Source organism: Boleophthalmus pectinirostris, unplaced genomic scaffold, assembly GCF_026225935.1.
Source record: "Boleophthalmus pectinirostris isolate CB_2022bp ecotype Guang Dong unplaced genomic scaffold, ASM2622593v1 HiC_scaffold_13, whole genome shotgun sequence".
Classification (NCBI taxonomy): domain Eukaryota; kingdom Metazoa; phylum Chordata; class Actinopteri; order Gobiiformes; family Gobiidae; genus Boleophthalmus; species Boleophthalmus pectinirostris.
In genome coordinates, this window is record NW_026571036.1 from 14,192,300 (window position 1) to 14,220,136 (window position 27,837).

At 38.9% G+C, this 27,837-nt stretch overlaps 1 protein-coding gene across 3 annotated transcripts in view; it reads left to right on the top strand.

Moving 5' to 3' along the window:
* Positions 1 to 27,837, top strand: part of epha7 (eph receptor A7) — a 182,483-nt gene that overhangs the window by 36,704 nt on the left and 117,942 nt on the right. For all 3 annotated transcript variants that reach the window (XM_020939270.2, XM_055149206.1, XM_055149207.1), the window contains one exon: positions 11,906 to 12,061. In XM_020939270.2, the coding sequence (XP_020794929.2) occupies positions 11,906 to 12,061 (156 nt within the window). The remainder of the gene's footprint in view (positions 1 to 11,905; positions 12,062 to 27,837) is intronic.

Here is a 27,837-nt window from a genome sequence, read left to right on the forward strand (position 1 = left end):
GTTGCGCACCATAACGGAATAAATTAATCTTCAGTTCGTTACATAAAGGAGGAAAATAAGGAAGATGGCAACAATAACTTTTAAGAAGGATACAAAAAGGGTTGTAACTGTCCTGTCAGGAGAAAAGTGTATAAAGTGTGTGGTGAGGGGTTTTACAGCCTCAATGCATATATAATAATAATAATAATAATAATAATAATAATAATAATAATAATAATAATAATAATAATAATAAAGCTGACTACTTGGAGGATTTCGCCTTATTGCAGGTCATTTTTAGAACGTAACCCCCACGATAAACGAGGGATCACTGTATAGGACATTTAAAGGTGTTAGAGATTTTACTCTAGTAAAATACAATGTCAGTATGTTTTTGTATTTTTTCAATGAGATTCAATCTATACGACGAAATAATACTAATCACTGTTTCCCGTAGCACTTTCTTTATAGTTAATGTGGCCGCCTTGACAACAAGTGGCACCCGCTTTGACTATGTCCGTCCGAACCACGTGAATCCTCACAAAACTATGGTCATCACATGGAATCTCCGCATACCTCTCCCTGCTCCTCACTTTTTCTTCAGGCAGCACCCCCTCGCCTAACCAATTTTCTGTGGGAAACACTGACTAATTATCAAAACTACATACTACATTTTCATTTGGTTTTGATACTAAAAAAGTCCCATTCACAGGACAAAAACGTGCCTTTGCTGAATAGCTTTAGAATGATCTTGAGCTGTATCAGAACAAGTGTAAGAGCACATAGACTAGTATACGCCCTTGGACCACTACCGAACCTACCTGTAACGGATGAGGGATTACACAGATATAAGCCTACATGGTAATATAACAAAAGTACTACGATTCAATGTTGAAAATTGCAGTGTTTTATTACAGTTCTGGTATTTGAATATGTACTGAATATCAAGTCTTTTGTATAGTATTGAAATCAAGTTTGAAATGTTTGTATCGTGACAACACAGTATCAAGTTTTATAGAAGTTTACTCCAGAAAATTTGCTCCAGAAGTGACTGCAGTTACAAGTATTAACCTTGTACAAAAAGCTGTTCTGTTGGAATGTCATACTTTCTCCCACTGCCTGAGAACCGACCAGCTCTCCAACGTCGTAAATAAACTTGTTCGTCTCCGTGATCTCATCCCGCAGAGCCTTATTTCACACTATAGGCAAAATGCGTCTGCAAGCCTGGGGAGAGGGGCGTGGGACAAGGATCACTTCTCATGTAACTACACCGAGTACACCGCTGTGAGGGCTCTTGTCAAATCTGCAGCGGTAATGTTTTACAGTGAGAGTCTGGACTTGCTCTCTGTCAGCTGGCATGTCAGCTTGTGTCAATTTGAATACTACGACTGGCCATGATTTGTGCCTTTAGCGAAAATTTTCCAATCGCTTTTCACTTTCGTCGTACTTGAGTGATTACAGTTTAATGGCTTCTCAAATGTTTTTAAGCCTAATGTGTGCTAAGTGGGTGTTTTAAAAAAGTCAAGGACCATTTATTCTGAAGATTTTTACCGCATTTTTTGTGTTTTTAAAATATCAGTTCATCCGTTTCATTCAGAACTGTTTAAACCGTGAACTATCTGTGAGAGGTTACTGCTTTGCATATTGTGAAGTATTGCAGTCAAAGCGATTGCATCTCCTTGTACACTTACGACATACCTTTATACTGGCACTGATTCACCTATTTCAGTTCCGATAATGAATGATTTAGAGACTATAGCTTTAGTATCAATCAATATCCAAAATGTACCTATACCAGTGCATTTCTTTCTTTTCAACAAAAATAAAATAAGACAAAACTGATCCAAATGTGTCATGTAGCTGCTTCCTTATTCCACAATTAACTGCAAAACAACTTTGTGTAAACATTCTGAGATTTTCTGGACCAATTACGACCTTTTTGTGTCAGTTTATATTTACACAACACATAGACTGTATAAATAAATGGACATAGGAAGTGAGCATGGGGACACTTCCGGCTCCACTGACTCTGGCTCCAGTTGACTTTACATTGAAAACTAGGGTAGCTGCAAAATCTTAAAAAGCTTACAAAGACGTTAAATTTCATTTTTCTAAATTAAGGCCTTGAAAAGTCTTAAATTATGTTGTCCGAGTCTTATTTTTTTCACAAAGGTCTTAAATTTCATTAGCCTATTTTTTTGTTTACTCAAACAGGCTGCAGTGAAATGTTACAACAATGTGAAATCACGTAACATGAATGAGCATTTAATTTGGAGTATGCGCAAACAATACTTTGGTTTTTGTGGCAATGAGTAAACACTCAGTACAATGGAGTGGAGAAGTGCAGGTTTAATCCACAGTGGCTCTTAGATTCTAGATATAGTACTTGGTTGGTCATTATTAGAATTGGATCTGGTGTTTTTCGTCTGCATAATGGGTGAATGTTGGTCTTAATTTTCATTTAATTGGTCTTAAAAAGGTCTTTAAAAAGTCTTAAATTTGGGGTAGTCAAACCTGAGGATACCCTGAAAACATCACCCCTCTATCTGTAACTGCTGCAGCAAGCCTCACCATTTCGATCTTCGCTCTACATGATCCTGGTGTTTTTATTTCGCTATTTTGTCCATAAATAAATTCCTATTTCTAATATGGAACTTGGCTCCAAATTCGTGCCATAACTCCTTGTCCTGTGAGCTTCATTTGACCACTTAATCCACTTCTTTACACAATCTATGGCCCAACAAGGACATCGGCTGAATTGATATTTGGAAGCCGATGTCCGGTCTAGAATCCACCGTTGCCTCATCTTTTGTACGGCTTCTCCTCTGTAGAATTTGCCCTTTACCGCTGTTTATTGATTACACCAGATACATCAAATACTATTGAATTTGCTCCATTATGTTTTCCCATTACGCTCTTCCCAAAAAGTCTGTGTCAAATGAAGAAGAAGTATGATGCGCTGTCACTGTATTTGCCTGCTAACCTAACTACTAATTGAAATGCACAGGATGGAGAATTGATTGAGTGTCCATTGATTATTGACATATTTGGCTGATGTGTGTGTCAGGGTTAGCCACACTAGGTGACAATGGAGAGTGCGTAAGTTGCTTTGTCGGTCTGCTTTAACCCTCAGCTCTTCAACTGTCCTTGTCTGTAGCATGTAAAAGGACGTATGGATTTATTGGCTCCTTCAGTGTCTTGATTTATAGTAGTAAAAGCAGAGGTAACATTTTGACCTGTGAATCACTATCAGAGTTAACCAAAGCGATCAGGCTGCAGTTTGAAGCGTACAATATTTGAGCCAAGATTTTATGAAATGGTAAAATGTATTTGTTAGATGTAATTCTTGTTTTCTTTTCTTTTATTAATTTATTTCATTAGTCATTTTGTCTGCACGTTCTCACCAATCCCAGTGTCTGTTTAGTATCACATTTTTGTCTAGGTACCCTTATTTCTTAGCCAGGCTGGTGTTGCCTAGTGCCTCCGCCCAATTTCATTTTTCTCCAGCGACTAGGTCAGGAATTGGAATACACTAGACGGTTCGCAAAAACCCCAGAAGTGCGAGCCAGCCAATCAGCGAAGAGCCAGACATTCTGTGTTGGCAATGATTCCCGAGATCGAGGATTTAAAGCCGGAACAAAGAGAATATTTGGTGAATTTTATCAAGGGGAAAGACGTTATTGCCCTTCTTCTTATGGGATTTGGGAAAAGCTTAATATACCAGTTTGCCCCGTTAGCGGCACATTACATACATCATGACCAAATAGCAGCGATTGATTAAATAAAAAAAAGTACCTGCCTACCGTCGAGCGAACGAATTCTATCGCTGCGAGGTCAGACGGTTTCTACAAAGTGACAGGCTACTTATTTCTCCCATAAAAAAAAAATAAAAATACAAGAAAAGTCACTTGCACTTTTGAATCAGGAGGTGTGCACTAAGCATGCTAGTTGTTGCCAGTAGTAGGGGTGTAATGATATCGAAATCTCACTGTTCAATGTTTATTGCGATATCGTGGGAAAGCTCATGATATGGTGGGGAGGCTCACGATTAGGGATGTGACAATATCCAAATTTCTCTGTACAATATTTTCACAATATACATGTCACGCTATTTATTACGGTATTTTTTGGAGGCAAACAAAACTGTTAATATGCTTATTTTTCATCTTAAAATGACTTGACAAGACTTAATCCAAAGAACTAAGACTTAAAAGTGCTTAGAACTGTTATTTCTTCTTGTAGTCTGCACTGAAATGGAGCAAAGGATCATGGTCTATGTAGTTCTTTTAACTCATAACTCTTAATTTAAGCAAAGAGACTTGATTTGATATATTGTGATGGTCCATGATATTGTTGTGAGAACTTTGATGATCCGATATCACAATATTTCAGTTATTGCTACGTCCCTGGTCGCCTGCATTACTACAAACTGCTACGACCAACTCCACTCTGGCTTCTTCAAGTTGTGAAATGCTTATAAGCTTATAAACTCATCGTGGTGAGGAATGAGAATGCGCTGAATGCATAAGGTAAATGAGAAATAACTATGGACCACTGCAAACTGAACTAGATCTGTTTTTCATGTTTTAAGATCTTACATTACTAGCAAGTTTGGGCTTTATCAGGTTAGCCAATACAATTACGTTGCTCAAGAAATGAAATACTTTACAAGGACTTTCTCTTGTTTTCATTTCTGCTGTTGGGCTTCGCGGTCAAAGTGTCAGGGGTCTATAGACACAGCGGTGATTCAATGTGGTTTCAATTCATTAAGTATATTAGGCCCCCTGTTGTTCCGGTGAATTCTGGGGCAGTAAATCAAAAAGAGCGCACCTGCCACCATGTAAACGTATTGACTGGAGGGCGGAGGGACGGGGGTGGGGTGTTTGTGAAGGGGAAGAGGAGCAGGTGAGGGGGGAAGTGGTTGGTTGATAGTGCATTTTGGGTTTCTCTTCTGGTCTTTTTGTGATGATTTTGTAGTTAAAGGACCCCTACTATGCTATTTTCTGATCTGTGTTATAAAGTTGTAGCCAGTCTGGTGCCATCTAGTGCCTCCACTCAATTTCATTTCTCTCCAGCGACTATCGGAATATGCTAGACGGTTTGCAAGATCCCTGGAAGCTGTAGACTGTGCACTGGCCAATCAGCGAAGAGCTGCAAAGCCATGACGTCAAACTCAGTCGCCTGTCTGGGTCCCTTTTGTGGTACAGCACAACAGTAAACAAAGCGGTCGAGATGGATGTAGACAAAGACATACATTCTGTGTTGGGAATGATTTCCGAGATCGAAGTTTTAAAGCCGGAACAAAGAAAATGTTTCGTGAATTTTATCAAGGGGAACGACATGATTGCCCTTCTTCCTATGGGATTTGGCCCATTACATACGTCACTACTAAACAGTAACGACTGGTTAAATAAAAAAAGTACCTGCCTACCGTCGAGCAAACGAATCCTAATGCTGCGAGGTCAGACGGTTTCCACAAAGAATCAGGCTAATAATGTTGTTTCCTCATCAAAAACATACCTGGAGTTGTGTTTTGTTTCATTCAGACAAATTTAACACACAAAGTCTCAATATTTAGGCTCTTTTCTCAAACAGAAAACACTCTGTTCCACCTTGTGATGTCATGCGGTAATACAGGAAGTGCTCCACTATCTTTTTAAACTCCATACACCTTCACTAGAGTAATATTTTGGATGATTTCAGATCCGGAATTGCCAATCTGTACTAAACAATAAAGTTAAAAGTAGCAAACTAATAATAAAGGCTTGCTCAAACATGTGCGAATGAAACCAAACACAACCCCAGTTATGTTTTTAAGGAGGTAAAAAAACATAACACGACCAAAAGCTCACAGAAGTCAAGTTTGCGAAATATAAGACCTTTAAGAAGCAATCTTAAATGTATTCAGCAAATAGAGAAATATTTACCTGGTAGAAAAAATGGTAAGGTTTTTAATTTTTTTCTGTTTTGTAACTTTGGAGAAATGAATAACTTTGAAATGTGCAATGAAAACAACAGTCGGTGTGTAGGAGTAGCCTGAAGTGTCACTGGCTGAATGTAAGCAAACAAACTTGGTCGGTTGGCTGTTATGGGAAGTTGAGATATCTTTTTAATCCAACACTTTGATACAATAATACTTCAATATCATACAAAGTTATTTTAACCTTAAACTAATCTAGATGAATAATGAATGAATATTTGACCTGACTTCCTCTTGAGTGTCCACTACTATTTTGGACACAGCAATGACCACACGCTCTCTGGACTGTGGACGTTGTGGATACGTGGAGGAGTGTCTGAGGAAACAAAGTGTGTTAAAACCTATGGATATAAAAACAATGCATGTGGAAGGAAGATATACGCCCATGGACCATTATGGAAACTTGCTGGACAACTGAGGGATTACTCAGATGGCAATATAAAAGAAAGTACTATTATTCAATGTCAAAAATCACTTTGTCATAAAGCTGCACTGTGTCACTTTTTTGTTGGGGGTCCGTCACCTGCTTGTTTCTATATTTATACCACTGCTCTGCCTGGAATGTTCCACAGTATGACATTCAACAGCTCCACCTCACATTTATTCAATTACAGGTGGTTTTATAGCTCAAAAGTAGTTAGAAAAACAGATCTGTGAGCAGGGTTGCCTCTCCACAGATCTGACGTGTAACTTGGTCTTGTTTTGTCTCCATGAAAATTCCATGTCAAAGCAATAACATCTCCATGGAGAAAAGCATTTGATGGACCCTCCACCAGAAAAATTACACAATTATTCAATCATAGGGATGTCACAATAACCTAAATATCGTGATATTGTATCGTCAAAAGTCTCACAATATATCGAATTACAAGGTTCTTTACTTAAATGCATTGTTTTATAGTAGCAACAGCTTATAAACATTGGAAACTACATATCCCATGATGCATTTCAGTGCAGACAACATGAAGAGATATGTTTTTTACTTGAATTCTTGGGATTATGACAGTAATAATTCACACCAAAATTTTGTCAAGGTATTTTAAAAGTAAAAAAGTTTCCTATCTACAGTTATATTAGCCTCAAAATATCGCAATAAATATTGTACCGTGAGATGCATATCGTGATAATATCGTACCGAAAGATTTGGATATCGTTACACCCTATTCAATAACCATAATTTTAAATGTATAACAATACTACTATTACTACTACTACTGCTTCTGCTACTGCTACTGCTACTTATTTTTATTATGAGTGAGTAGGAGGGTTGTTGACATTCAGATAATACTGTAATACTTGTAATACTATGATCCAATATAATGCACTCTGGGTGTCAAAGTAAAGTAAAGTTAAAAATGTTGAATAAATAATGTTGGAAAAAAAAAAAAAGTTACTAGGGTTGGGTATTAAGAAGTTGCCGATGCGATACATACCTCGATACATAGGCTACGATACGATACATAGCTCGATACAGTGCACTTTTGATTCGATATGATGTATTTCAAAACAATTCGAAACTGTTCGGTAAACAACTAATGGTTAAATCAGGTTGTGACACGAAAAGTCTTTGTTAAACCACTTCTTGTGCAAAGTTCATATGAAACACGCCCATTTTAATCATCAAAACAGTTAAAATGTCCAATGTGTTGCATAAACGATTTTCCTTCCTCCAAACAAGCAACAAAACTGTAGCTCTGTAATAAAATAATTTAATAAAATATACAAAAACATATGATATATCGATACAGCAGCCCATGAAATCAATACTGTATCATCACATTAAATGCACCTTTAAGGAAGTATTCAGATGCAGCGGTCTACATGTTTGGTAGTAAGGATCACTTTGTTTGCGTTTGTGTGTAAGTGACAAGAGATAAAGTAGCCTACACATAATCCCCCCACTCCCCTATATAAACATGCTTATCAGAATGTGAAACCAGACATGGAGCGAGCCCAGTTTAAACAGGGTCACACAATCTTCCATACTGACCAGGACGGCGGGGAGGGTCCCAGCTTTGAGATACCATAGTTTGACTAACGTTATCAGCAGTAGCCTTTTCTGTGTATACATGCGTAGGTTCAGGAGACAGGATAACGCCGGCATGTCCAGTGGCCGGCTGCTCTGCGCTGTGTTCAGTGACCATCTGGAAAAAGTCAAAACTGCAGTGTGCGGTGATAAAAATCCTTTCCTTTTTGAAAAATGGTGCTGGTAGCTGGAGTCCCCGTCCGCTGTGTGATGAATGGAACATGGCAGAGCTTTGAAGTGGCAAAAACAGGGGAAGCCCACACCTCTTAGTAATACTGGGAGTCCTCCAGATGGAAAAGGCATGTGTGGAGATTAAATTAACACGTAACTCTGGGCGGGATTGTTGTAGTTAACTGGGATTTTGACATATATAGAAACAGTTCAAAACGTCAATTTAACAGCTTAACAGTTTTTAAATACGATTGTTTACTACACTAGCAGTCAAAAGTTTGGACACACCATCTGATTGAGTGTTTTCTTCTTTTCCTTCTACATTTTATATACACACACAGGAGACATCAAATATATGAAGTGCAATATTTGGAATTTTGTCAATACATCTCGGCTAATCAAAATGAAATGACTTTACCTTGAGTTGTGTACAGAGAATAAAGGAGATAGTCTAATGAATAAAACTGGGCTGTGTGTGTTTGCGTGTGATACATAAATGGGAGAATCTAATTAGAAATGTATACATTTGAATTTTGGAGTGAAAGTTATTTTGTGTTTTTGTCTGATTTGATTAGACGAAACAGATAAGAATGTCAAAAGTATAAAAAAATCTGATATCAGTAGGTACTAAAAATACTAAGAATATCAAAACTAGATTTGAGCAGGGGTCGATACTAAACAAAGTCACATTCACAGAACAGAAATAGACATTTGCTGAATGAATTGCTGAATTTTTTTTTTTTTTTTATATTAGAAGTGCCTTTCTTTTAGGTGGTGACCAGGTTTTTGGGGCTTAAAAACCCCAGGATGGAAATGTTGAATATGCTCCGCCATAGCGTTTCCATCTACACTGCCCAAGATGCAAAACTCTGTTCAGATCTGCAAACGTCACGTACACGTTTACGTCACATACAACATTTTTGAGTCACCGTATGCTCGTAGATTCCCTCCCGAAAACGCTCGTCTAAACGCGAAATACAAAGTGAAGACGCAACGCCACTTTTGTGTCTTCTGTTCAGACTGTCATCATAAAACGTAGCCTTAGTAAGACCTTGAGCTGTATTAGAACAAGACCACACAGACTAGTACACACCCATGGACCATTCAACATTCTATTGTCTAAATAAAGTGTTTTATTATCATTGAGTATCGAGTCTATTCCTTAGTATCGAAATAAAGTTTGAAGTTTTAATATCGTATCAACATCCCAATCCATTTTTTCTCATTGCTTATAAACAGTACCTGAAAATGAAAACTTTTTACACATATTCTTACTTAAAATTTTCTTACAAAGTACAATCCAGTTTGACATATTTCCCACTTTTTGCCAGGAACCCAAAACATATCTCCACCTATTGTCTGACAGAACCTACGTATATATTCCTACTGCCAATTTCCCCATCCCCTCCTATGTCTCATGAAATATGTATTTGAGAACAATTTGACACTTCTCTCAGATTGTTATCAAAAATGGCTCCCTAGATTGCAGCTTTGCACCGGCTTAGTTTTGGTCCGCACACACAACCCTGTCATTACGGATTAGTCGGCTTGAATCTAAGGAACACGCGTTTTTACTATAGCTCTTTAAACTTCTACTCTTGGGACTACTTTTTGTCACATTCTCCGCCACACAGGAAGAGGAGATAAGTCCTTTTTGATTAAATACTGGGACCTCTTTGTTTAGCTGCAGATCACAGATAGTCGATTTGAGATACGTGTGCGCTTATCTGTGTATAGTCTGAGCCAGTGGTGGAATGGAGCAAAGTAAAAGTAGTATAGCAGTGTACTTAAGTATAAACTTTAGGTCTCTGTACTTTATTTGAAGGTGTGTTGTGTAATTTTATAACATTAAACAGCTCAACCTTACATTGTTACATTACAGGTGGTTTTATAGCTCAAAAATACCTAGAATTTTAGACATTCTGACTGTGAGCGGGGTCGCCTCTTCACAGATCTGATCTGTAACTTGGTCTGGTTTGGTTTCCATGAGGATAGAAAGGTTTAACATTCCAGACAAAGCAATAACATCTCCATGAAGAAAAGATTTCAACAGATTCTCCACCAGAAAAATAACACAATGCAGCTTTAAATACATTTCGAGTCGGTACTTTTACTTTCTACTCCACTACATTTTTGAACAGGACTGAAAAGTACAAATACTTTTAGCATTTTAAACCTGCTGAAAAAGTGGGGGGTTTCAAAAATATAGTTCAAAAAACAAAAACAAGTAGAGAAAATTCAGCACAACACTTGTACTTTTACTTGTATTTCTTTTGCTCCAGTGTCTGTACTTTTACTTAAATTACAAAATCCGTTGTTTTCCGTGCGGTTGGGACCTGTTGCTAGGGCCCTGGGTGGTTCATTTTGTTGGAAGGCTCTGCGGTGGCTTCACAGATGAGAGTTTGTTGAGTCTTGCCCTGTGCATGATGGGAAACCAGGTGCGGAGCGAGAGGTCCCGTTTGCACAGTGCCCAGGGTGATTCACTGCGGGCTGCCGATCGGGTGCTGAACCAAATAAACAATACAAAGGATATCGGAAAAAGAAGGTAGTTTGAGGAAATTTCGAAAAAATATATAAAAATAACTGCAGTTCCTTCTCAATTTTTCTGTTTTGTGACTTCGGTTTGGTAAGGGTGACTTGGTTTAGCGGGGTGCATTGAATTTCTATGATGAATGCTAGAGGCTAAAGGAGAAGGAGTTGGTCAGCGAAATTGCATTCTGCTTACTGGGAGCACAGGTTAGATTAAAGTGGGATTGCTTGTATTTTTTGGGGGTTTATTTTCGTGCGCGTGAAGGGGAAAGGGCGAAGTGCAAAATAACAATCTCTACCTCTGGCTCGGAAGTTGTTAGAAACTCTTGTTTAGGTGCTGCTTCATTGTAGAAAATGAAATGAGTGCACTCTGCATTTGACCCATTTCTAATTGCCAGTAAAGCAACCCAGCTCCTGCACTCACGGATAGGGTCCAAAAAAAAAAATAAAAAAAAAAAAAAGAAGAAAGAAAGTAACTAATTTTACCTTTTGTTTAAAAAATTACATTATATCAGAGGTTCGACTTGGAAATCATGACTTGGACTTGAATCAGACTTCAGTCACTATTTTTAGGACTTTAGACTTGACTTGATAAAAATGGACTAAGACTTGGGACTCGACTTGGACTTGAAGGTCAGTGACTTGGGACTTGACTCGGACTTGAGGCCTGTGACTTGAGAAGACTTGAGAAGAATCTGAATTCTTTCTATTTTGACCATAATAATTCACACTAAGATCTTGTCAAGAAAAGAAAAAGGAAAAAAAAAAACTCAATTAATTTCTACAACTCTTACATATCCTATAAATACTCAAATATAAATATACTACGATTTTTTAAAGTACAATTTATCTCAAAATTCATATAAATTGCCAAAATCTAAGCTATATTTAGTACTTTGGTTTAAAGACTTGAAATGACTTGAAGCTCAAAGCAGACGACTTGGACTTGACTTGGACTTATGGGCCACTGACTTGAGACTCAACTTTGACTTGGCCTCTGCATTATATAGTCTAAAAAAGTGTGAGGAGAACATGCAAACCCCAAATTAAGCCCAGCTGAAGTATCAAACTTGGGATCTTACTGCTGTGGGGCAAGATTGAGAACCACCGTGCCATCAAGCCACATTGTTAAAGTGCAAACATAAACACAACTCAGTAAAATCGTGACTTCTATGGAGATAAAGTATATATTTTGACCTCTGCATCTTTCTTCTGTGCAGCGTGCGGACGTGGATTCTACAAGTCTTCGTCCCAAGACCTGCAGTGCTCCAGATGCCCCGCCCACAGTTTCAACGACCGCGAGGGCTCCTGGAGGTGTGACTGTGAGGATGGATACTACCGCGCGCTGTCCGACCCGCCCTCCGTGGCCTGCACCAGTAAGTCCCTGTCCACACATTTCACTTTTCCCAGTCAAAAGATACGCTACTTTGTTTGAAATTGTTAATTAGTTAGCAATTGTAATTTTTCGTCATTCTGAAACCTCATAGATAAGAACCAAGGGATGTGGTTTTGGAAATCTTGACAAATCTTTTAATTTTTTGTATTTATTTTCAAACAAACCAAAATTTGCCAGTTATAGGAATAAATACACAATGACACTGCGTAGTTTTCATATTACTGTATTTTTTGGACTATAAGGTGCACTTAAAATCCTTTAATCTTCTCAAAAATAGACATTGCACCTAAGCTTTATGTATTAATTCTGGTTGTGCTTACTGACCTCAAACCAATTTTATGTGGTCCACGGCACTCAAAAGTCTGTCAAAATGTGTTAGTAAGACTTTGGAAGACTTTACGAAGCTGCACCACTTGATGAACTTGTCGGAGCATTACGGCTACTATAGTCAGGAGCCTCACGGAGTAAATGAATCGTGTCCATTAGTCCGACAGAAGCTGACCGCATCAGCACAACAGGAGCAAGCTGTATTTTTTCAGCGCTCATAGTTTATGCAAATGAGCCATGTGGTTTTTAGTTTTGTTTCTGTAAAACGTAAACAAATGTGCTCAAAGCTGCAATAAACACATTATTACTCAATGTATATTTGAGTCCTCCATGCAGGGAATAAAAAAACAAACAAGCTTATCTGCCAGTGGATCGTGGATGCCTGGCCTAAGGGATCAGTCTCAAGTGTCGTCTGTTGTTTTGCTTAATGCGCCTTATAATCCCGTGCACCTTATGTATAAAACTGGATGAGGAAATTCAACATTATTGATCTTGCACCTTATAATCCAAAAATATGGTAACTGACATCCATGAAATTCTAATAATTTATTCATTTTTAATACAATGTGACCTAAAATACAAATTAAGCATTTTTATTTTTATTTAGCATTTTGCATAAGCTGCATTGTGGAACTTTTTTGGTGTCGGGTCCGTCAAATACTTTTCCCCATTGAGATGTTATTGCTTTGTATGAAATGTTTCACAGTATGACATTAAACCTTTCTATCTTCATGGAGCCCAAACCAGACCAAATTACAGGTCAGATCTGTGGAGAGGCGACCCTGCTCACAGTCAGAATGCCTAAGTATTTTTGAGCTATAAAACCACCTATAATTGAATAAATATGAAGTAGAGCTGTTTAATGTCATACTGTGGAACAAGCAGATGACTAAAAAGTTACTTAGTGCATCTTCAAGTTCTCACAGTTCATGATATCACCCCTTGGGCTTTATTGCATTTATTTTCCCATCATTCTTTGCTTCACCCTTTACCCCATATCATTTGTTGTCACACAGATATACAGTGCATGTAAAATAAGGTCAAATCTTCTACAGACACATCCCGACTTCTAGCCCTGTTTACAGCCGCTTCAGATACAAGCCTGGCTTTGCTCGTGACTCCCCGAGGCGCACCACACCTCCTCGCTCGGTAGCTGCTGTAGGCCTGACGCGCACCTTAAAATAAACATGTCCGAGCCCCACCCAGCACCCAAAAGGAAGCCAGCACCCGATCACCCCGTGGCCCCAGTAAATGAGCCGTCAGCGGTCGTGACAGTAAGCATTACACTGGCCACTGCTGCTGCTACTGCTGTGGTGGATTTTAGGTTATGAGATGGAAAAGGCGAATATTTTTTCCCATCATTGTCACAGCCAAGACAGAAAACAGACATAAATTCAATTAGAGTGTAGGTCAGTGGAGGAGTGTGTGTGGGGCAACAGGAGGACAGGCCTGGAGAGTACTTCCATGTACTTCTCTTCTAATGTAACCCAGTACCACCAACCTGTCAGGATACAGGACGGATGTTGTTGTTGTGTTTTAAAGGTACACCACGTAACTCTTCTGCTTTCCATACAGATGTTATTGCTTTGACTGGAATATCCCACAGTATGGCATGAAACTTATCTCCATCGTGATGAGTAGATGATGCCACAAGTTCGAGTTACAGGTCAGATCTGTGGAAGAACAAACCAATAACTGGGTGTATTTTCAAGTAATAAAAACACCTGTAATTAAATACATGCATTAGAGATTAGTTTAATGCCATGCTCTAGAATGTTCCAGGCATGTTGCATTAGCCTGATTCATCAGCAGGTTTCACTTTGTGGAAACCGTCTGAACTCACAGCATTACGATTCATTCACTCGACGGTAGGCGGGTACTTTTTTAATTTAACCAGTTGCTGCTATTTGGTCGTGACATATATAATGCGCCAAATCCAGAGGTGGGGACTTGCAAGTTGTGACGTGGAGTCGAATCAGACTCCAGAGATTTAAAAAGGAAAACTTGACATTTGTACAACTCTTATATAGTCTATAAATACTCATATATAAATATACTATGATTTTTAAAAGTACAATTTAGTTTAAAATTCATATAAATTACAAAAATCTAAGCTATGTTTGGTACTTTGGTTTAAAGACTTGAAATGACTTGAAGCTCAAAGCAGACGACTTGGGCTTGACTTGGACTTATGGGTCAGTGACTCGAGATTTGATTTGGACTCACCTGTATTCGACTTCCCGTAGGAAGAAGGGCAATAACGTCTTTCCCCTTGATAAAATTCACTAAACATTCTCTTTGTTCTGGCTTTAAATCCTCGATCTCAGGAATCGTTGCCAACACAGAATGTGTTGTGTGCTTTGTTTACTGTTGTGCTGTACCACAAAAGGGACCCAGACAGGTGCTTGTGTTTGTCGTCATGGCTTCACGGCTCTTCGCTGATTGACCCATTCACGGTCTACAACTCCTGGGGTTCTTGCAAACCTTGTAGTTTATTCCGATTCCTGACCTAGTCGCTGGAGAGAAATTAAATTGAGTGGAGGCATGAGGTTTTACCTTGTGCACCTTTAAAACACTAGTAAATAAATGATATATAAAACATACATTGAAACAGATAATTCTCCTTTTGAGTAGAAATTTTAAACATACTAAATATAGAAATAAAATGTGTTCAACAGTACGGCAATAATATCTGTTTATGTTTTACGTGCAAAAAAAGACCTTAATAAAATGCATTCTTATTAAATCTTGTGCCCTAATGACATTGCCTGCTTGTCTATAAACATAAAAAGCACAAATACATTAAACAAATGCATTATATATATAAAAAAAATCTGCCTATATATATTTTTTAGAGATACTATTAAAACTTTCTCCAACTTCCTCTTGTGCTGCTGCAGGACCGGGCCGTTTCCCAGGCAAATCTATTAAACTCCACGGATCATTTCACTTCCCACTTTGCCATTTTTCATTTAGCTCCATTTGCATTAGCTGAAATCATCACCCACACACAGTACGTACACAACACACCCATTTCCATTCTGTTGTTGCCGTGTCGCAGCTCCTTCCCCGTACGCACAAACTAGGCCAAACCAGAATCCCTAATGCGCCCAAGTGTGAAGAAAGTCATACTATTCAAATCATGGAATTTCCAGCTCTGCTCTGGCTTGTCTTTGCATTAAAATCTGCGAAGCATCTAAAGTTTGATTGGCGTTTCACTTTATTACCGAATATAAGAGATGAGATAGAGCTGTTTTGATATTTATGATGCTGCTAGCAACGCCTTGTCTGTGCCTGCCCTGAACTCGATTTTTTTTCATCCAAATTTCTTTTTTCTTTGTTTTAATTGAAGCAGTGTTTTACCTGTGTGGGTGTGTTCTCTACTGCCACCAGCTGTACTCATGAATAATTTGGGAGTGTTCCAGAAAGCTTACTCTGTGCTGATTGATAGTGATGGAATGTTATTTTACACAAAACTTACTCATGATTTATTGAGATTCTCGCAACATGTTCTGTACATGTTTTTGTGTACTGGCTGCAAGGTAAAGTGAGGTGAAATATATCGACCTGTTTCTTTGGTCTCAGTTTGACGGGGAATATTTATCAGGGACAGATCTTGACGAGTGTCTAGTTTGAAGACAGGTTTACTTTGAAGTGGTAAACTACACTTGAAAGTAGCCCACCCAGACACAGAGAGAATATGCAAATTTTACACAGACAGATCTCACACAATTCAGGAATTGAATCAGGATTTTTTTCCTATGAGGTGATAATTACCGTATTTTTCAGACTATAAGGCGCACTCAAAATCCTTTCATTTTCTCAAAGTGCACCTTATGTATTCATTCTGGTTGTGCTTAATCCACTTCCACTGAGTCATGTCCTTTAGTCTAACAGAAGCTGATCGCATCGCAGCTGTTTTTTTTTTGTTTTTGTTTTTCCAGAGCTTATAGTTTATGCAAATTAGGCATGTGGTTTTAAGTTTTGTTTCTGTGCCAAGCTGTGTTAAACACATTATTACTCAATGTATATTTGAGTCCTCCTCGTAGGAAAAAAAAAAACTTAAATTATCAACCCACATTCACTTTCATAACACACATTCACCAAGACAGGGAGGCAACACCGGGCGAGGTACGTCACGATCTGCCAATGGATCACTCTCAAGTGTCGTCCGTTTGTTTTTCTCAGTGCGCCTTATAATCCGGTGCGCCTTGTAGTCTGAAAAATACGGTAGTGATGGTCTTTACCATTTTTGCTTTGATTCTATATCCAGTAATACAAGGGCAAGTATTGCATTATTGATCCAATATTGATATGGCTTTTGTATGAAAATTAAATGAAAATTGGCTGAATCTGGTATCTGTTTCATGATCATTTAAGCCAATATCTGGGATGTAATAAAATTTTTTTTACAGCCTGATTTTGGTATCTCAATAATGTTTGAACTGTTACTCATACAAAGCTGTTCAGTAGTGATTTGAAGGATAAATAACAGTTATGTAACACAATTGGATCTCTGGTGTAATAAGTGATAATTTTAAGCTCCATTTTCTGTCTCTAAACTGGTATCGGTTAATTTAAAAAGTGTACTTAGGGTATGTAAATTTAAAGTATTGATATCAGTATCGGTATCCCGAAAAATGCTCTGAAGCTCCTCTGCTGTGATGACTTCCCTTGGCAGAGAGAGGATAAAATCTGATTCAGTCCACCCTAGTTTGAACTGATTAAAAAAAAAAAAAAATAAAAATGCATGGATAAAGTATATATATATTAAAAATGTTATTAAAAAAATATATGTAGTAAAAAAAAATCATGAATAGTTTTGGTTTCATGTCCCACATCACTAACTCTAAAGCCACTCCGCCACCACTACTATACTGAGTAAACACTACTACAAACCCAAAGATTATTAGCGGAGCAGAGTTCAGCACAGACCCATCAGCTGTATGCCGTGCAATTTCCAGTTATTTTGATCTAAGTGCAGATAAATGCGTGTGACAGACTGGCCTTACTCGCTCCCGTGTTTATCCTGTCAAAGCATAACTGTAGCGGATAATGTATAGAGAAAGACTAAGGCCAAAGCGGGGCCCATTTATCAGAGAATAGCCCTGGATTAATTACCAACAAGGCGCTCTTGCTAAGTTCTGAACTCCTCGGCTTTTCTTGTACCCACATTAATTCTGTTTGTTGGTTTGGGGAAGAACTTTCGAGCGAACCCAAAACGAGACCACACCAAGACCGAATCAGGACGTGATGTATGGGGTTAGATCTCTGTGAACAGTTCAGGAATTAAAAGTGAAATAACTTTGAATTGATACATTATCAGTTGCATAAATAAGCCATGTTCTTCTCTCAGACAGAAAACACTTTGTACCACCTTGTGATGTCATGCAGTAGTACAAGAAGTGCTCCACTGTGTTTTTAAACTTCATACACCTTCACTAGAATCATTTGGATAATTTCAGCCCTGGAAATTGCAATCTCTACTGAACTCTGGGTATCATTAAGAAGTTGTTGTTACAATACATACCTTGATACATAGGCCAAGATACGATTTTATACATATCTTGATACAGTGCGATTTCAATTTGATACGATATATTTCAAATCGATTCAATATGGTTCAATAAAAAATAAAGGCAAAATCATGGCTGTGATACTAAAAGTCTTTGTTAAACCACTTCTTGTGCAAAGTTCATATGAAACGCAAACATTTTAATCATCAAAACAGTGAAAATATCAAATGTGTCACATAAACGAGTTTCCTTCCTCTAAACAAGCAACAAAACTGTAGCGCTGTAACAAAATAATTCAGTAAAATATACCAAAAAAGACACTTGGTGATATATTGATACAGCAGCCCACGATATCGATACTGTATCATCACATTAAACTATACGATATTTCGATATTTTTGCACACCCCTACTGAACTAAAGGTCAGAGGCAGCTGTTAACTTGAAAACTACCACTACATGACATCACAAGGTGGAACAAAGCATTTTGAACTTTGAAAATGTAGACAGACTAACAAACCAGGATTACTCAAACACAACTTTGGGTATTTTTTTTTTGATAATGTAACAACACTATAACATGGCTTAAAGCTCACAGCAATCAATTTTATGTAATATGGCCTTTTAATATTAAAGTACTGTTTTATTGAAGCTTGTGGGTTAGTGGTACTGAACATTACTGGAATAGCTATGCACAGGGACATTATTATAACCCATGAAATTTTGATTGGCCAATTGCTCCTTGACTAAACGCAATAACTGACTTGTGCTGAAGAGTGCTTTAAGGTGGGTTCTTCATATATTAGCTCGTTCATCATTTGGGTATATCTGTATATCTTCACAGGGAAATATGTCCCCTACATTTGACCCATCTTTCATCACTGCTGGACTACCTGTCAGGAGCAGTGGACAGTGCACTTTAGCTTTGGTCCTTTTTCAGATTTGGAACATATATTTTTTTTCCTATTTTCTTCCTGAACACAGAGTACCTAGGCGTATACTTGTCAGGCGTATACTTCAGCAGGTTTTTTCGCAAATAAATGTTTTGTGACCTTAAAATAATTCTTTGTACTAACTTTCGAAATGAAGGAAAGTTTCTTGGATGGAACCATCAAACCCCTTTCACTTTCTATACACATAATCTCCACACAATCCAGGAATCAAATCTCAGACATTCCCATTATGATGCGACAATGCTACCCACTTGGGCTTTTGAAATTGTTAAATACCTACAATAGGCCTAAATAAGGAAGTTTAAGTGTCTGAAATTTGCAGATTTTTCCACTAGAATTATTAAAAGCTTTGAAAACCTATAAGAAAACAGACCTCTTAGGGCCTGTTTACACAAGAATGCTTGCGGGTAAAAACGACAAAATATTTGATCAGAAGTGCCTTTTGTTTAGATGCCCTTTTTTGTGTCTTAAAAATGCAAAAATCTGAAAACACCCTCCAGAGTGGAAAAGTTAAATACACCCCGCCGTAGCCTTTCCGTCTACACTGCCCAAGACGCAAAACTTTGGTCAGATCTGTTCACGTCGCGTACGCGTTTACGTCACATACATCACCACCTAGAGTCACCAACTAGCCGCCTGGCAATCGAATTCCACACACTTTTGCGTCACTGTAGGCACACAGATTCCCTCCTGAAAACGCTCCTCTATAAAGTGAAGACGCGATGCCACTTTTGCATCTTCTGTTCAGACCGTCATCGTATAAACGTACTACAAATGGGACCTATAAATACAGATATTTAAAGGTCCTATATGACACAAAATTGAGTCCTGTGAGCATACCCGTGAGTTGTGTTTTGTTTCATTCCCAAAGCCCCACTCCAGGTGTCGCGATGAGGAAACAACATTATAACACAGATCAGAAAATAGGGTAATATGGGTCTTTAATCCAACCCCCGACTGTGAGCTACGAAATCAAAATCACGACGCACACTTGTGTTTCGCCGATATGACCGGATCTTCCACATCACCTCAAAGAACCGCCTCGGAGCTCCCTCTCGTCTAACAGCTCTGACAGAAGTAAGCAAATGCGAGCGCAGCCAGTGACCACAAACCAGAGAGCGCGCGGTTCATTTCGGCAACAGGCAGCCATTCAGATCCTGTTCCTCCAGACAGCCCCATCACTCACCGCTCTAACCAGCCGAAGAGCTCCCCCTCCTGGATCCAAGCCCACCCCTCTCCTGGCGTCCTCTGGCTGCTCCCTCCACATCACCTTGGCCAAAGTTGCGGAGTAATTACCCAACTTGCCCAATCCGCACTTTCGCATTATTCTTTCTCATTAACTGGGGGTCTCTACTTGATGACCCCTATATGGTAATATGTAAATATGTATTTTTAACTCGTATGAATAGCTTCCACCTCCTCAATCAGCCCGGCTCCTCTGTACGTGCATCCGCTCATTCAGCCCTGGATTAAGTCTGTGTGACCAATGGCAGCTCTGGTTTTCCCTTTTCGAGTCGTGTGCAGAGCCGGGCTGAATGTAATTGAAAATGAATTTGCCTAGGCTGAATAAATAGCTTGATTGACACTTTTTTCAATGGGGTTTTTTAAGCGCACATATTGTAGGCTTTAGCAAAACACTGAGATGGATCCCTGGCTGCTCAAGATTAAGAGTGTGCTGGAGAGGATTTGAGAGGCGAAAAGTGCAAAGGAAACTGAAAAGAAGTTACAAGTTACAGATGACATCAATATTTATCTTCTACTAATCAACGTGTTTTTGTCAGAAGTAATCTCTAGTTTGTATGGATGTAAAAATAATCAGGTTGTTTTTGTTGTTGTGTATTTCAGGACTTATTTCATTATTTCATTCAATGGACAAAAATCTATGCCTTAGCTGGTGGCTCGTGTTTTTCTTGTTGTTTGAAATAGCCACAGGTATTGGTGATTTTCTGCTTATAGAGTGTCTGTTTATAATTTGAGCTGCCTGTGTCTGTATTAAATATTATTGGCATTTGTAGAATATAATAAACTTGAGTATAATATAGTTCCTTCCTCTCCTGTCACTTAGAGGAGAGAGCTGCTCTGATAATGTAAAAGACACTCTTGTTTTTGTTTGTCCAGGCTGGACTTATGCAAAGTTTAGAGGGAGATGAAATATAGATTCAGAGGCCGGCCTCTGGAGTCCTGGCAGAAAGCAGAGCCGCTGACAGCTCGGGAACCGGCCATCAATCACACAACAGCTGTGAGCTGCTGTAGTGAAGAGGGCCCTGCTCCGGACCCCCTGACCCCCAAAGAAATGTGCCACCTCAACAAGTCCTGCTGTCACAGGAACTGTACTGAAGGACTGCACCAGGGACTGTACTGAGAGACAGCATCAGGGACTCAACTCAGGGACTGAACTGAGCCGAGCAGGGAGCGAGAGGGCTCAGGGAGATGGACTGTCACTACAGGCTACATAATGTACGCTGTGTCTTACACACGACAGTGAGTGACCACCTTAAACTGTACAAAAGAAGGACAGTTGTTGAATGTGGTAGGGCATGGAGGAATGGAGTTTAAGCTTATAGATGGTAAATTCAGTAATGCCACGTTATGTTTTGTTGTTATCAATTGGAATGCACTGGAATATCTATAGTAGATGCCAACATATAACAACCATGTTTACCAAGGAAGTTTTTTCCTTTGCAATAAAAATATGATATCATGTTTTCTAAGTCAATTTCACGTTTCATATTCAGGTGGCATCAATAAAAAAGTGGGACATTCTCTAACTAAGTGGAACGAGGGACGCAGATCTAAAAGTCTGTGCAGGACCGCCTAAAGAGGGTCAGGTGGTCACTGTGTGTAAAGGAGGACAGCATCTGGGCTCATGCAGGCCTGGGTCTGACCAGAGAGGAGAGAACTGACCAAGATCTACCACACAATCATTGTGCATGGTAATGGCACAAAGACAGACTCAGCTATTCAGATTCTGCACAGAAATATCTTAAGATGATACTTTGCATGGAAATGTGTATTTGCTTAAAAGAAGTTTGTTCAGCCCTGAGAGGCGACTGCTCCTGTGATTTTGAAATATAGAAAAATACACTGAATTGAAATTGAACTGACATTTAAAAATTGTTTTATTTTACCACTGGGACATAATACTTATTGATTTATTTATTTACTTAGTTTCATTAGCAAGTAGGTTTTCTTTTACTATGTGCATGCACAGTGTAGGAAAGTAAGTGAATACATGTAAATATTCTGAATACTAGTTTGAGTAACTGTATTCTGGTAGAGTTACTATTTTATTTGGTGGTATCCAGAATGCAGTTGCTTTTCTGAAATCAAAGGAACACATGTCGGTGCTTGATCACTTAATTTAGGCTTCAAACTATTTAAGAAGTGAGAAAAAATATAAAAACACAGCTCTTGTGGTGCGTTTATGTGTGATTTTTCCAGAGATTAATAAATGCATGACAAATGGTGAAACAAATATAAAGCAGTTTTTAATCTTATGTTACGTTTTTACTCTATAATTTAATGCAACCCTGTGCATCAGAATACATTACAAAATACATTTTAATGCAGTATCCATGCAGTATTCTGTAACTAAATACATTTTCAACGTATTCTTCCCATCACTGTACATGTATCAATGCTAGATCACTCGAGGAGCCCAATTCAAATCAATTAGTGCGCTAGAATTACTATCACAAAAGCCATTTATTCATAGAGTTACATAATTTACATGTTGTATGTATAATTTACAGACTGAACAGAGCTACTGAAAAATCCACGCTGGTATCTGCCCTTGGCCCATAATGGCTATAATGTTAACATCTCTTCTCACATGAATTAGAAAACGAGCACCATGAATTATCTACAAATGTCATTGTTGCACCTCAGGATGTTTGGCAGATACGAGTGGCTCTGTAAGTCCTGTGGGATTATGCAAAAGCGTCCTCTCTTTTGTGTATATTTCCTGCATAAATCTGGGCTGTAGCATTAGCAGCTGCGTCGCTAGCGCTCTATTATATTGTCCTTATGCTGCCTTGGCGCTTCTCCTCTGCTATGTTTTATTCCTGTCCACTTCTCTCCAGAGATGCGACTCAAGTGGAATTTTAGCTTGCAGCACACATTTTTCACGAGTAGCAAATCCAATATTGAACCCAGTGTAGTATTGAAGTAGTGTTGAAAATTTGGTTATTGCCACGGCAGCGGCGGTGGCAGCCAAGAGCGCCGTAAAAAAAGTTATGGCGACGTTAGTTAAAGAGACTGGAATTAAAAATATGAATCTTGATTTGAGTCGCCTTGACAAGTTTAATGCCTTTTCGACCTCAATAGTTTGACTTGATTTGAGGTGTTTCAGGCAGGTGACAATATGGTCTTTTTTTTTTATTTTAATTCAGAAAGTTCATGGAAATCGCTTGGTAACATTTATATAGTGATTTCACACTTCCACTGGATATTTAAGCTCTTTGAGTATTAACTATTCTAATTGTGCACTTACAGTATATTGATGGTGCAGTGCAAGGCAGGTTAAATGTCTTGCCCGAGGACACAGGAGCAATATGCACAGGTTGAAACCCAGATTGAACCACAAACCTTACACCAACTCCAGTATTTTAGGAACCAGTTTTACAGTGGTTCTTTTATTTCAACCAGATGACATTCCATTTATTTATGCTACAGTCCTGCTTTATGCTTGAGTTGGGCATTGATTTAACCCTGGTTTGAATTCTGTTAAGTCATGCATTTGGCCCAGTTCAGGTCTGCTTTAGTTTTGGTCCAATCAGGTTCATTTGGTCTTCTGATATTAGGTTCTTTTTTCAGACCAAGAGTTTGTTTTCATACCTGACAGTTTTGACTGCTCACTAGCGGTCTTCCTCAGAGTGGTCATGTGACGTTGCTGTGACATTTTGCTCAGCTGATTTAAACAGGTTTTGGCACTGTCTTCCTACCGCTGGATGCAGGACGACTTCCTCAGGACAGTATTCCAGGTGCGTGAGAGTAAAAAAGCCCCCTCGTCCCAGTTTATAGTCCTATGGGCACGTTTCCGTATTTCGATTGCCACTTTAATCCAACGACGGTGTTTGTTTTCCTCTGTCCCAGTGATGTTTGCTCCGTTCCATTCCATAATGTGGTTCTCTCTTTTACAGTGGTCAGAAAAGGCCGATTCGAGTTGTCCCTGTTCTGCTTTTTGTGTTTCGCCTTCGCTGTTTCCTTCTTGCTTTCTGTCCTATGTTCCTTTTTTTCGTGTACTGAACCCCCTCCCTGTTTCCCCGATGTATGTTTTATTGCAGGACATGCAGGGTATTTCATATATGACATTGCGTTTATGCCAAAACCTGTATAAATCAAGTGACCGAAAATGTCACAGCAACATCATGTGACCACTCTGAGGAAACTGCCAGGTATGAAAACAAAATCTTGGTCTGAAAAAAGAACCTAGTAAGACATATACTTTAGTTTTATTTTAGTTCTGGTTTAGACCTGGTCTACTAAAAACAGATTTTGTCTTGGTGAAGCATGTTATAAGATGAAACACACTAGCAAATCAAACTTCAAATACTACTCAAATCAAGGTTAGTTAGGCCTTCAATTCAATTTTACTGCGCATACTGTGTTTATTATTACATTTAACACAGGCATGCCCAAACTATGGCCAATTAAATGAGATTTTTACTGCAAGGTTTTTGAAAATCTACCTTGATAAAGCTTTATTTAATATTTAGTGTGTGGTTTTAAGGACTGATGGCGCATTCTGACATGTTAAACATGCACATATTTCAATTCTTCAGTCTATTGAGCTCCAGTTTACAACCCTGGACCAGTCCTCTGCTTCCTCTGTGTTTAGATACGTGGCCCTTGATGAAAAAAGTTCAGACACCCCTGATTTAACACAAAAATAGTCAAATTTCGTCCTCCAAAATTTGACCTCTGCTCCAAACTCCACACTTATACAGACAGAGAATTAGCTGTCCACCTCTCAATGAAAAGCCCCCGAACTAGTCATTGATTATTAGTAAGATTAAACCAGATTAAAATCCAATCAGTCTTAACTCATTTCAATTTACACATTTATCCCTGTTTTGCAGCGAACCTTCAAACCACAAAACCTCCTCTATCCTTCTTCTTCTTCTCTTTTTTTTCCCATTGGTCTCGCCGTAGCCACATCATTACGGTCGGGGTCAGCGGGTCACTCTACGCATTTGTAGAGAGCGGATTACCTCATACAGACCATTTGAATAGCCCCGGCCCCCTCCCCTCTCCTCTCCAATTAAAGCACAGTGGCTAATAGGCAGACAGGGCCCTTGCGCTCGGAGCTCCCCTCGGCTCAGATAAGCGGAGGATTCTTGTGGCTAAGCTTGGATTTAGCCAGGTCTCACAACTCTGCGCAGGCTTTGAAACACAACCTAAAATGATCAGACCCCCATACTGTCCGTGATAGGAGATTATTGAATGTATTGTATTCATATATCCTGCAGTATATGGTTTTATTTCAGTATAGCATTGTTAAAGGTCCTGTATTACGCAAATTTGACTCTAGTGATATTTAAGCCATGTTATAATGTTGTTACCTCCTCAAAAACATACTTGGACTTGTGTTTTCTTTCATTCACAGGCAATTCCAGATGGCGAACTCATGATATCTGCCACTTTGAGGCTTTATATTTCAAATCTTGCGTAGTAGATTTTGATGTTGTGGTTCTTGCATGTGGGTTGGTTCGGTATCACACAGTATCGTTTGATCACAGCCACAACATAATTACTTTTGATACAGGTAGGGATGGGACAGACAACAATAGCCAATCACAATATAAAAGCAAGGCAAGAATCATTTGAGGTATATTCTGTATTTTATAATCGCCAACAAATACAGTCAACATTATATCACCATTGTGTAGATAAAGACACTTACCCTTGATGTTCTCTTCTTGTTTTAAATTATAAGTACATAGTACTGTAATATAAATACAAACTTATTCATAATAGAACATGTGTTTTACATGTATAGCTATAGCTTTATATTTCCATAACACTCTAAAAGAATTATAGTGTAGTGTAAGTCTATTATAGTATTAACTTTAGTTGCAAATTGTCCCATATCTAGTATACAGATTATTTCTTTGTTTATAACGGACTAGGTTTCACTTTGTGGAAACCATCTGACCTCGCAGCGTTAGGATTCGTTCTCTTGACAGTAGGCGTTTCCTTTTTTTATTTAACCAATTGCTGCAATTTGGTCATGACGTATGAAATGCGCCAAATCCTGTAGGAAGAAGAGCATTAACATCTTTCTCCTTGATAAAATTCACCAAACATTCTCTTTGTTCCGGCTTTAAATCCTTGATCTCAGGAATCGTTGCCAACACAGAATGTATGTCTTCATCTCCATCCAACTCAACTTCTTTGTTTACTGTTGTGCTGTACCACAAAAGGGACCTAGACAGGCGCTTGAGTTTGGCGTCAAGGCTTCACAGCTTTTCGCTGATTGGCCGGTGCGCGGTCTACAACTTCCGGGGTTCTTGCAAACCGTAATGTCAAAAAATGTGATTTTCAACATTACAAAAAAGTACTTATATTATCATGTAGCCTTATATCTGTGTAATCAGTCAGTCATCCAGGTAAATTCCATAGTGGTCCAGGGGGGCGTGTAATAGTCTGTGTGCTCTTATACTTGTTCTGATACAGCTTAAGGTCTTTCTGTAGCTATTCAAGGTTAATTTCTGTACTGTGAATGTGACTTTTTGAGTATCCATACCTGCTCCAATGAGTATCTAGTTTCGATACTACTTTAAGTGTCAATTAGCGTCTGATTTTTGATACTTTTAACAATACAATTCTACGATATTGCAAAATCAAAACTTTTACAGATCTACAGTACTTGTGAGCCCCTGAGCCTGAAAAGAAACTCTTTTTCGAGTGGCTGCCATACTACAAAAGACAACTACAAAGACCATGATCCTTTGCTTCGCTTCAGCGGCGACAACAGCCTTTTATTGCTTCGGAAAGACGGCATATTGAAACCACTGAAGTTCCAGGCATTTTCAACAACACTGTTAACCTCCCCACAATTTTGCAATAAATACTCCAGTGTGAAGGCAATAGCGAAAAAGATCCAAGAATTTTCCAAACTCACAGCATCAACAAAGACTATTATTGTCGAGATGAGATGGAAAAGCCCCATTACATGACAGGAATAGTAAAACTGCGATTTAGCCCGTGAAATTACAACTGGTGTCGGGATGGTGTAAGAAGCGCCCTTACATAACAATAAATATTTTTTTCATCACGAAACAAAGTGCGCGTGCATATATTGAATACTTAATCGCAACCGCATTCCCTCACTGAACCGGGAGTGATTGAGACGTTGGAAGCTGTGGGGCTCGGGCCAGACTAATCCGTGAAATGAAACTGGGAGGAGGGAGGGAGAGGTGGAGGAGGAGGAGGAGGAGAGGAGAGGGAGATAAGACGTACTATGGGGCTCTGTGTGTGTGAGTGTTTGTGTGTGGAAAAGAGGGGGGAAGGGGGGGACGGAGGGAGCGGAAAAGTGCACTAGAGGAAGGGAGAGACGAGTGCGGAGCTGCAGGGATGAGCGGGCAGGAGACAGGCAGACGGGGGCAGGAGAAAGGGGACTCGGGTTCAGACCGGAGCGAGTAGAATGTGGTTTTACTACAGCTGCCTTGACAATAGGTTTGACAATATGGATATGCTATAGTAATGTTGGGAATAAAGTTGGAGATTCACAAGTTTCAATCCAATTCACCGGTCAAATGCTTAGTCTCACAAGTTCTAAAACAATCAAATCAAGTAAGAGCGTGTAAATAAGTAAATAAAAGTGTGTGTAACCTGTGTTTCTAGTGGAGGGTCCGTCAAAAGCTTAGATGATTCAGAAGTTGTCTATAGTTGTTTATATGTTAGATTGTTTAGTTTTAGTCCTGGAGAAGCCAGTTTTGATTTTCATTTGTACTTGTA